Here is a 12,511-nt window from a genome sequence, read left to right as displayed (position 1 = left end):
TAAAATTTAATGACTTCAAATGTTTTAATCTTGCAAGAACTTCTCCAATCTGTTTTGAAAATAATGTTTTTGTCAAAGAGAGAATTAGGCAGTTCAAGATTTATCTGAATAAATTTATTCTCATCTCCATATATTTCATCCAAATTCTGAATTGAAGCTTCAAGACTTAATTGCATTCATGTAACTGGGTTATAAACAAAACATAAATTATGGTAAAACATGCAACCAGCAAATCGAAGCAACATTGGTACATGTGATAATTGTTGATTTCCAGAAGAAACAAATTCATCCAGCTTTAATCAAGATTCCCAACTCAGTGGTTATTGGGATAAATTCCCATGTCTTTTTGCCTCCAAAATATATGTATTTTCATTATGGATAAATTCCCATTTTGTTTTATCTCAAAAGTATACATATTTTCACTATGGATAAATTCCCATTTCTTTTTGCCTAAAAAATTATTTTCATTACAGACAGATTCTGATTTCTTGTTGCCTCCAAAATATATGTATTTTCATAATAAGGGCCTGAACAAATAGTGTATGCAAAATATCTGTGTCATATTAATAAACGTCTTTACCTTATAGTACAATTGTACAATGCGCAATAGTGATTGGACCACTAATTCATTTCCCATAAAAAAAACTTATTATAAATATATCAAAAATAAAAACAATTTCGTCATTACGGTTGGCATAAAACAAACACATGCTTCAATTCATTAGAATTAGAGAAATTGTTTTTTGGACTTGAAATACATTTTTTTTAGCCTTGTGCTCCTAAAATGGGGACTTCCTTTGACTGCACCTGTTAATATAACCTCAAAACTAAGAATCCATATACTATTTTGTCAGTAAGAAATTAAACAGGGATATCAAAATAAAAGTAAATATAGTCATGTCAGCTATAGTACATAGACTGAAGTCTATGAGATATATCATAGAAAATAAATCAATTAATTTACTATCTACTGGGTACGTCTGAAATTATTTAGTACTCTATTTTTCATTCCCCCACTAGCAGAATGGTCCTCTGGACGTAAAATTAGTGATCTGATGGCTATAAACAGTACAGCATACTAACAGTTGACATTATCTCAACATGGCTGGCTGGGTAAACTGCACACTGATATATGCATATCTGACACCTTGAAATTCAATATTTAGTGCTTATTATTTTTTCTATGTATAAAATTATAAACAATATTCATGCTTACTAATACATAAAATCGTAATTCTTCAAAAATGGAAAACACTGTCATTGCTCTGTATAATTTTTTGGACTTGTTTATTTATTTATTTTTTTATTAAACATATTTTTATGATTTGAGTGACAAGGTATTAAGACAAAGTAAATCCTCATAAAGATCTGATCATCAGTCGTCAATTGCATTTTCTGACGTCCTCTTAATGTTAGTTGGCTTTAAAGATTCATCTACTAGATCCAACTAGAAACAAACAGACCATGATCTGCTGTCACATATTCTCCCGGCACACTAAGGTCAGTGTTCTTAGTTCTACAGATTACTCCTAAAAAACTATAAAGGACCAAACCTGCCACACATTAGGCAACTAGCAGATATGGGACTCTGCAGTTTGCAGTTAGACTCAACTTATAATTTAGTATGTAAATCAATACACAAATATCGTTTGTTTATCAAGGTTCATATAAGGATATGTTGGGAGCCTCCAAATATGCTTGCATTAAAATGCAGCAGAGGCACTGAAAGGTACTTGAACTGAAATGTGGCAGAGGCATTCATATGGGAAATAGTTAATTACTTTTTATAATCAAAAGCTCATAATAGCAAAATTTAAAGCAGCTTAATGGAATCTAACAAAAGGGCATTAAGGTGAGGGGCATTACAATGAGAGGCATTACAGTGAGGGAATACTAATAAAGACTTATAAACCAAGAAAAATTACCAAGTTTTGAGAAAAATTCCAAAATTTGGGTTTAGTAGTTATCACATACAGGAACATTATTAATTAAATTTATATGGCTTTGAGTGCATTTACACCAATGATCTCCAAGTATACTGTGACTGCAGATAAATTTTTCATGTTAAGTACCTTATATTCTCCCTTATAAGTTTAGTCAAACTGCAAACAACAAAGATCCTGATCTGCCATAGCATAATGCTCTTGCAGATCAGGGTCCATATTGATTGTTCTAATGATTACTCCGAACAAACTGCACAGATCCAGATCTGCCCATGCATTATGCAATGGCAAATCTGGGTCTGTGCAGTTTGCAGTTGGACTTGTCTTATACATCTTATATATGGTACACAATAAATAAGGCTATATACGGTACATTACCTTAACTAATCCATCCACATCTTATATATGGTACACAATAAATAAGGCTATATACGGTACATTACCTTAACTAATCCATCCACATCAAAGGTGAGTTTGGCACATGCTTTGAGATATTTCATCACGCTGATAGTGTCAATTCTCTGCAAAATCTCTTTCTCGTTAAGCTTCAGGATAGCCAAGGAGAACCGAAACAGGACTTTTGGTCCTTCCAGAAGGAAACAGTCCCATATCCTTAGCAGGGTCTAAATAAAAAATATAATAAAAAATTAACAGCTAACTGCAATAGGTACCTAATGTGGTTTTGCTTATAAGATTAGTTCAAATGCAAACTGCACAGACCCAGATCTGTCATCGCATAATGCACCAACAGATCTGGGTCTATGCAGTTTGTTAGGAGAAGTCAGTAGAAAAAACAGTATATACCCCAGCCTGCAGGTGCATTATGCTATGGCAGATTGGGATCTTACTTGTTTTGCAGTTTGACTCAACTTATATGTGAGTACATAAGGTAACCATATGCTGAGCATAAAAAATAGGGATCATCAAATTCATCTGTGATCATTGTACACCCCACTATGTCATTGTACATCCTACTATGTCATTGTACATCCCACTATGTCATTGTATATCCCACTATATCATTGTACACCCCACTATGTCATTGTATATCCCACTTAATATCATTGTACACCCCACTCTGTCATTGTATATCCCACTATATCATTGTACATCCCACTATGTCATTGTATATCCCACTATATCATTGTACATCCCACTATGTCATTGTATATCCCACTATATCATTGACCATCCCACTATGTCTAAATTCTCACCTCACTTAACTTCTAACTCATCCGTTCTGATCTTGTCTACTGCACTGATTTTTCTATTCCCCTCTTATGTACTGCATTGTCTTTTCCCATCTTGTCTCCATCATAATTGTTTCTTTAATACTGGGTCATAATGATACAAGCAATATGAATCTGTTTTAAAATCATAATTAATTCTGTCTAATATTAAAGTTAAATGATTTTGTAATTTTTCATGAATGATGGGAAATAATGAAGTAGATGAGGTTAGAGCATACAAGTTGCAACAGCAAAATGAGTTGAGACTAGATGATTTAGGAGAAGACATCTTGGGAATACATATTTGAATGTACCGTAGTTGAAATGGGAATAATCTTTGGGACCATGCCAACGTATTATGAAAAAAGAAGATTTTGGTGATAACTGTAATAAACATAGCTAAGATGACTGCCAGAATCTTAAGTGGGTACATTAGATACACTGGGTGGGTACATTAGATACACTGGGTGGGTGCATTAGATACACTGGGTGGATACATTAGATACACTGGGTGGGTGCATTAGACACACTGGGTGGTGCATGAGATACACTGGGTGGGTGCATTAGATCGTGACTACATGATGACATACAGTAGAATGCTGACAATTTAAATCCTCTAAAACCCGATTAATATAAAGCAGCCCATAAAAACTGATTGCATTGTACTTGTATTAATAAACAGAGTAACAATATATCATGCAAAAATAGCCTGGCATGACAGATAGTCTGGGGGCATGACTCATCTAATTAAAGATGCAGAATGCCAGCAGTCAGTCACAGTCAACATCTTGTCAACATAAATGGACCACCTGAAAGTTTATATCAAAGATTTCTGCAGCAGAAATAAAAGGACACTTGATATTGTCTGGATAATTAAAATAAACACACAAAAAATGAAGAAAACTAGTAACCATATATTGTTGACAGGCTAAGTAGATTTAATTGTTCCTTTACCCCTACTCACCTGAATTGTAACGAACAAGACCAGAACAATTACACATCACCCTGCGGGGACCTTCAAATGTCTCTCTCTATCTCTCTCTCCCCCAACACACATATCTCTCTCCCCCCCACACACACACACACATATGGGCCATGATACATGAAAACATTCCTTCAAACATTATAACATTACTCTAGGAAACAGATATCATACAAATGAATTCCTAATACCATAACGTTGTTGATTATGATTTAAAACTTCCATAACTAAAATAATATTCACAATATTTGCATTATGATTTGGAACTCCCATATCAAAATCAATATTCATATTATTTGCATTAACCTGTACAAAATTTTCCAAGTGGACTTAAGGCAGATTTCAGACTGGTTTTTTAAGCGCTTTCTGCCTAAACCATAATTGTTCATATTAAGGGAGCTTATGTGAATTTCAAGTGGAATTCAGGCGGATTCAGGGTGGAATTTTAGGTGAAATATGCAAATTAGTTGTTCTAATATTCCACTTGAGTAAAAAGATTTCTGCCTGAAATAAAAATCCGCCTGAAATCCTGAACAAAATTTTCCAGGCAGACTTTAGGCAGATTTTAGATGTGTTTCTAAAGCATTTTTTGCCTAACCATAAACTTAAGGAAGCTTAGGTGAATTTAAAGCCAACTTTAGGTGGATTTCTGGCGGAATTTTAGGTGAAATATGCAGATTAGTTGTCCTAAGATTCCGTTTAAACAAAAAAAATCCATTTACCATTTCCGTCTGAAATAACATTCTACCTGGAAAAAAACCCACCTGAAATTTCCACCTGAAATAAAAATCCACCTAAGGTTTCCGTCTAAAAAAGGGCTGCCAAAAATGTCTACATAAATATCATCCAATAAAAAAAGGGCTGCCTAAAATGTCTACATAAATATCATCCAATAAAAAATTATGCTTCAGATTTCTATTAAACTGCTTAGTGATTCTTAGATTTTATTGGGAATCCATGAAAAATATTCACACTAATTTTTTTAATGGATCATAAATTTTATTTTGACAGACATTATCAAACAAGATTTAGGTTTTTCTTGACCTCATTTTCTTTCTTGCATACAAAACCTAATCCGTGATGGCGTCATTTGTCTTTTTCATTTCTATAATAATAATAATAATAATAATAATAATAATAATAATAATAATAATAATGACCTTATTTAAAAAGGGTAACACAATTAGCTAAGAACTAATCTACCTTGAGGCCCTCATACAAAGGAATTTATTTATTTTAGCTACATCTCTGAAGCCACTGGACATATTGGGTTTGGAAGAAGGAAATAGAGTGGGCATATCGAATCTTAACTGGAATACTATTCCAGAGCAGAGTTCCAGAGTATTGGAAATTTTTTTAAAATAACTCCTTATTTGGTTTGGGAATTTTATACTGTTTGGTAGACATGGAACACAGGTGGGGAGTATTACCAGGTAGCCTATACTGGAATAATGATTGTAAATATTCAGGAACACTATTATGGGATATCCTGTACATTAATTTGGCTTTTCTCAAACAGATTCGGTTTTTAATAGGTGATATTTTTTAACTTGCCAACTCAATTTTCCTTGCTTTTCTTTCTGGATTGATATTAGCCCTAATGCTCCTTTTTGAAGATGTGCCAGCTTTGCTATGTTGTTATCATTTGAATTACCCCATACTGTATTACAGTAGTCTAAATAGGGATGTATGTAACTGTTATAAAATAGTTTTCTGTGCCTTTCAGGGAGAAAATGTCTTATCCTACTGAGAAGCCATAAACTTGAATTGACTTTTTTACTGATATGTTTGATATGTTCAGTCCATGATTGGTTATTATCTACCAGAACACCAAGTAGTCTATCATGACAGACCATTTGCAAATTTGTATCCTTCCATGTCAGACATAGTTCATCACAATCAAGATTTGTACTTTTTTGCCATGTTGAGATAAGTAATATTTTAGTTTTACCAGTATTTACCACCATGCAATTGCATGTGCACCAGTTTTCCAGTTTGTTTAGGGCATTCTGTAAAGAAATTTCGAGTTCATGCTTTGTGTTTTGGATGTCTGACAATATTGTGTCATTTGCATAGAGATCTGTAGATGATACTGAGTCTCTTAGTAAAAGTGGTACGTCATTAATAAATAAAATAAATAGTAATGGACCTAGAATTGAGCCTTGTGGTACTCCATATCTAATTGTTCCAGGTTCAGACAGAACATTATTTATGTAAACATATTGTGTTCTCTCACTTAAGTGAGAAGTAAACCATCTAATTGTTCTTTCATCACATTGGTAGATTTTCAGTTTCTTCAAAAGGATTTCATGATCCACCATGTCAAAAGCTTCCTGAAATCTACAAATACAGTTCCTATTATTCTACCTTGGTCAAGTGCTTGAAGCCATTTATCAGTTAGGGAGATCAAGGCAGTCTCACAGGAATGTTTCTGATTGATTAGGGTGTAACAGCAAATGTTTGCTTAAATATGACATGAATGAGTCATGGATATGTTTTTCAATCAATTTTGACAAGTTTGGTAGTACTGAGATTGGTCAGTAGTTCCTTAGAACCAGATTTGTGAATAGGAGTTACTTTTGCAGTTTTCCATATGTTGGGGACAGATGAGGTTGCAATACTTAAATTGATTATGAATGTTATGTTATATACAATAGCAGAGGCAGAAGATTTAATGAGTCGTGGACCAATCTGATTAAGTCCTGTAGCTTTCTTGGTATCAAGTTCACTGAGACATTTTTTAACAAAGTTTTTTGATACTGGTGGGATAGAGAAACATACCTCCTCTAAGAGATTTTGATGCTGCATAACTTTTAAAGTTCATTAAAGTTGTTTTCTATCACTGGTTCTTTTAACTTGGTGGTAATGTTGGTGAAAAAATCATTGAAAACATTTGCAATGTCAGTGTCATCAGTGACTATGGTGTCATTTACCAGAAGTGAGTGAATTTTATTTGTCTGATCTTTGTGTGTTCCTCCAGTGAGTTCACTGAAGACTTTCCAACTGGAGTTTGTGTTGTTCTTTTTTTTTCAAGCAGTGATTGATAATAATTTTTTTTAAGTTTTTTTAATCATACTTGTTATTTTATTTTATGAAAGTTTGGTGAGATTTCACAAATATTTTGACCAAAACTTTCACTGAAATTTTGCCAAGATCTCACTAAAATTTCACTAAAATATTTGTGAGATTTCACAAATTCTATCCAAAACTTTCACCAAAATTCTGGTGAGGTTTCAAAAAAAAATTGGCCAAAATTTTCACTTAAGTTCTCTAACATTTCATTGAAAGTTTTGTGTGAGTTTACTAAAACTTTGGTGAGATTTCACTAAAATCTTGATTATTTTATAGTATTTTACTGAAATTTCAGTAATTTTTCAGACATTTCTAAAGGTTTCAAATAAATACATGTAATGGATATGAATTAAACAGGACTTTATTAACCAAGGCGATACTTCAGTGTACATGAAACAAAATTATACAGATGTTGTAATTATGACAGCAAAGGCAAGAGATAACAACAACAACAATAATAATAATAATAATAATAATAATAATAATAAAGACTTTATTTAGAGAAGGTAACTCAATTAGTTACAGAACTAATCTACCTTGAGGCCTTCTGTCTGTTATGTACAACATATTCAGTATATACAACATGATGTGAAGATTCTGGCTTGACACTCAATAATTAAGTGATTTGAAAAATCATCAAAGAATCATGCCCGGAACATATGCACATGCATCTGTGAACATATAAACATATATAACATATAAATATTATCATGCATTGCAAAATTAAAGTGTGAAAATGATGCAAAATTACAGAAAAGCATCCATTTGAATACTGATTATGAAAAAAAGAAATGCTAGGAGCCTGCCTTATGTCACTGTTGTACTGCAGACTAGATTTTTTATTAATGTACAAGCTATGATGCTGTTGTGGTCTCTTGAATTAGTCCTTGTTCCATAAGCAGCCATGACAAACATTTATCATGATATAATTACTCTTATTTTACACTGACTTCTAACACAACTAGACTATTTTGATAATATAAACAATAATACCAGTTACGATGTTGAAGGATGATTCTACTTGTGGGCCAAGAAAACTCTGCAAAGATAGGACTATCTTTGATAGACATGGGTATCTAGCAACAACATCAACAATTCCAACCAGTGAGCTATGTATTATCCCTCCTTGAATTCTGGAAGTTAATCAGTTTGGAGTTACATAACTTTGAAATGATCCTGGTTCACTTTAGCCACTACTGTAAAGCTCTTTATGGGGGTGTTTGGGGTCTCAGGGAGAGGAAGTACCTCTAATGGTTGGAAAATGTCATGCCTTCCCAAGGGTAGTCCATCCACACTGGTCCTCCCCTGATTCCCAACTCTCACCTGTGGCTCCTTGTAGCTGTTTGTATGTGACAACGGCCACACCCCAGGAACTGCTTCAACTGGTGGGTTAAACCAGGTGATGGTAGCTGGTAGGTCTTGAGCCTTCCAGTGTTTTTAGGGCCTTGCTCAACCCATCATACAAAGACTGCTCCGGCTGACTGGGTGGATGAGATCAATCAGAAAATCCAATGACCAGGAAGGCGGTTCAGCAATGCACTGTGGAATGCTGAGGGCACATCGGAGCACAAAAGAAGACCTGGCCATCCACTGCAGCCAAAGAAGTTGCCAGCTGTAACGAGTTATTGTGCCAATGAACTCCAACTTCTGCGGCCGAAAGGGTGAGGTTGCTCCAACACAACAGCTTCTTCACCATAATCTCCTTCACGCACAGGGTTTTATTGTGCAATGCTCTTCACTCAAACTCCTGCATCCTCTTTCCTTCCGCTCTGCGCATCTTCCAAGTCCAATGGTGATGGGGGAGGGACAAAGCAACAGGTAGAGATTGCTACTGGCAGTCATAGTTCCAAACCTACATGGAGGCTGCAAGTCTGTGGACAAGTGGTCATTTTTCTTTGAATCAGGAGAGCAAAGAAGTCTGGCAGCATCCCAGGTGACTGAGCAGCCATGTTTATCCTACTAAGGGAAGCGACTAGAAAAGGTGTCCCAAAATTTGCCTCTCCAATAAACTAACTGGTCAGCTAGCCACAGTTGGCAGTTAACCCTTAATGCGGTCGACACCATAAGCATAAACAAACCAAACTCATTCTCGATACATGGAACATACACACACTCATGGACAAAGAAGATACACCCAGGCCTGCTTCTACTCTCGATGTGTGCAGAGAATAATCTGACAATCTCGAACACAAACTTTCATAAGAAGAACAAGTATAAAGTGACTTGGATGCATCCCAGATCCAAACAATGGCATCTGATCGACTATATCACTGTTTGTAACAGAGATGTCCATGATGTACGGACAACAAGAGCATTGAATGGAGTTGAGTGCTGGGCAGACCACCGATTAGTCAGGGTTATCCTTGATCTCTACATTGTTCCGCCCCAGCACAGAAAGACGAAGCTTACCCAAATCAAGTTCAACAGTGCCAGGCTGAACCATCCACAGGTGAGAGAGCAATATCAAGCTCACACTGAAAACCTACTGACTGCGCACATACCTCTGACTGGTGACCCAACCTCAAAATGGAACCAGTTCAAGGACAGGTTGAGTGAGTCTGTGAAGGTCATCTTAGGACCCAAAAGAAAAGTCCACCAAGAGTGGTTTGATGAAAATAATGAAGTGATAAGCATCCTCCTTCAACAAAAGCTAGAGGCCTATATAGAATGGCAGAATGATGCTGACTCAGTCTCAAAATGTGATCGCTTCAAACACCTGCAGAACAAAGCCCAGAGAGAACTCCGCATTATGCAAAATAGCTGGTGGGACCGCAAAGCAGATGAAGTTCAGCATTATGCAGACACTAGCAATTCAAAAGAGTTTTTCAGGTCCCTGAAAGATGTCTATGGACTGTTGAAAGCCTGCAGTATCCCACTAATCTCTTCTGATGGGACCACTCTGCTCAAGGACAAAGAGATTATCACTGAAAGGTGGAAGGAACACTTCTCCAACCTACTGAACATGCCCTCTACCGTAGACTCTGCAGCATTAGACATAATTGTCCCAAAGCCAACTATCTCAGACCTGGACTTGCCCCCTACCACAGAAGAAGTCAAGCAAGCCAGCCATCAACATGATCAGTTCTGGCAAGGCACCAGGTGCGGATAGAATTCATGTTGAACACTTCAAAGCAGCTGGCCCTAAGGCACTTGTGGCACTGTACAGTATCCTAATCAAAATTTGGGAGGAGTAGTCCATGCCACAGGAGTTCAAAGATGCAATGGTTGTCACCTTATACAAAAACAAAGGGAACAAAGCTGACTTCGGCAACTATCGAGGCACATGACTCCTGTCAATTGCAGGCAAGAGTATGGTGCGCGTCCTTGTCAACTGTCTGGTCAGTAATGTCTCAGAAGCCATACTGCCGGAGGCCCAATGTGGATTCAGACCAGATCGGAGCATGATCAACATGATCCTCACAGTGAGACATACAGGAAAAGTGCACTGAACAAAACATGAACTTTTATGGTGTCTTCATAGACCTCACAAAGGTCTTCAATACAGTCAACAGAGATGCACTATGGGTCATCTTAGTATGACTCAGTTGCCCTAGGAAGTTCATTAAGATGATCTGACTTTTCAAGATGGCATGATGGGACTCATCCTCTACAACGGGGATGTCTCTGAGCTATTCAAAGTTTCTAATGGTGTGAAGCAGGGTTGCGTTCTTGCCCAAGTATTATTCAACCTCTTCTTCATACATGTCCTTAACCATCCTACACGTGATCTCCAGAAAGGAGTGTACATAAAATACAGACCGGATGGCTCTCTCTTCGACCTTCACTGACTGAATGTCAGGTCCAAAACAATGGACAAATTTATTCTTGAAGCACTTTTCGCGGATGACTGTGCTCTCATGGCACACACGGAAGCAGATCTCCAAATCATCATTAGTCGCTTTGCGGAAGCCTCGAGACTCTTTTGACTCATTATCAGTCTGAGCAAGACAGAGGTACTTCACCAACCTGTCCCAGGCACCATAATTCATCCCCCTGATAGTGTCTTATCAAAGGCACCCAGCTGAAAACTGTTGATCACTTCAAATACCTTGGAAGCATCATATCTTCCAATGGATCGTTAGACAAAGAGATAACGGCATGCATCAGCAGCACCAGTCAATCAATCACTAGGATGTCTCCACTCGCGCGTGTTGATCCACATGAATATCAAACTGTCCTCCAAGGTAAAAGTGTATAAAGCAGTTGTGTTAACAAGCCTCCTTTATGGATGTGAGACCTGGACAACATACAAGAAGCACATCAAGCAGCTTGAGCGCTTCCACATGAGAGCCCTGCACTGGGTTATGGGTGTCAGATGGCAAGCCAGAGTGATGAACCTAGAAGTGCTGGATAGAGCAGGCTTCAGCAGTATCGAAGCGATGGTCATGAGTGCCCAACTCTGGTGGATGGGTCATGTCATCCGTATGGAGGAGTCTCGAACGCCACTTCAGATTTTGTATGGAGCTCTATCTAGTGGACACATAAAAATTGGTTGCCCGAAGAAAAGATTCAAAGACTCCATCAAGGATAGCCTGAGATGCTGCTCGATATCTGTGATAGACCTTGAGTCCTATGCCAAGGATAGATCTGGTTGGTGTAATGGGTACAAACTTTTGAGGATGCCCGCAGAACAAAAGTCGCCAACACCAGGGAACACAGGAAGGCCTCAACGTCAAGAACCAACCCATGCCTCCAGTGCACAGACTGCTCCAGGACATGTGCATCTCGCATCAGACTTTATCAGCCACATGAGGACCCATCAGTGAAGAGCAGTACAGGATTGACTTCATCGAGCCCCGATGGTCAACCAACAAAGCTCTTTATGGCGCAAAAAATCAAAATGCTAGTCCTGGCATTCATTTTTCATACAGATTGATCAATTACATTCCCACTAACTTTGTTTCAAGCTATTCTCATTGCCGCTCATTTTTCAAATGGTTATTCAAACTCATATCCCGCTCGAAAAATTCGAATCGCCATGTTTAGCAAGCATGCTCATTCCCATCAGTTTCCGTTACATGACGATTCACTGGGCAAGTAAAAAACTTTTGATCAGTCAGAAAGCTCTTTACAGCGATCATCTTTTAAATAATATATGGAAGAAATACTTACTGGAAAGCTCATTGCACCAATAGGACTAAAATAGAGCATTATAAAAAATAAAAAAACAGTTTCGGTGACGATATTAAAAAAAGGTCCATATAGAGGAAAATCAGATCCAGGTCAGGAGAAAAGCGAAATTCTGCTTTAAAACAGAAAACAATCTTGTTTGAGGGCAGTTAACT

At 37.0% G+C, this 12,511-nt stretch overlaps 1 protein-coding gene across 3 annotated transcripts in view; it reads right to left on the bottom strand.

The window, feature by feature from the left end:
* LOC149778279 (uncharacterized) overlaps positions 1–12,511 on the bottom strand; it is a 333,696-nt gene that overhangs the window by 50,318 nt on the left and 270,867 nt on the right. For all 3 annotated transcript variants that reach the window (XM_089939080.1, XM_089939082.1, XM_089939081.1), the window contains one exon: positions 2,387–2,566. In XM_089939080.1, the coding sequence (XP_089795206.1) occupies positions 2,387–2,566 (180 nt within the window). The remainder of the gene's footprint in view (positions 1–2,386; positions 2,567–12,511) is intronic.

This window comes from Sinohyriopsis cumingii, chromosome 17 (genome assembly GCF_028554795.1).
Source record: "Sinohyriopsis cumingii isolate HCF-2022 chromosome 17, ASM2855479v2, whole genome shotgun sequence".
In the NCBI taxonomy this organism is placed as follows: domain Eukaryota; kingdom Metazoa; phylum Mollusca; class Bivalvia; order Unionida; family Unionidae; genus Sinohyriopsis; species Sinohyriopsis cumingii.
Note: the sequence above shows the minus strand (reverse complement) of the source record. Positions and strands in the feature narration are given on the sequence as shown.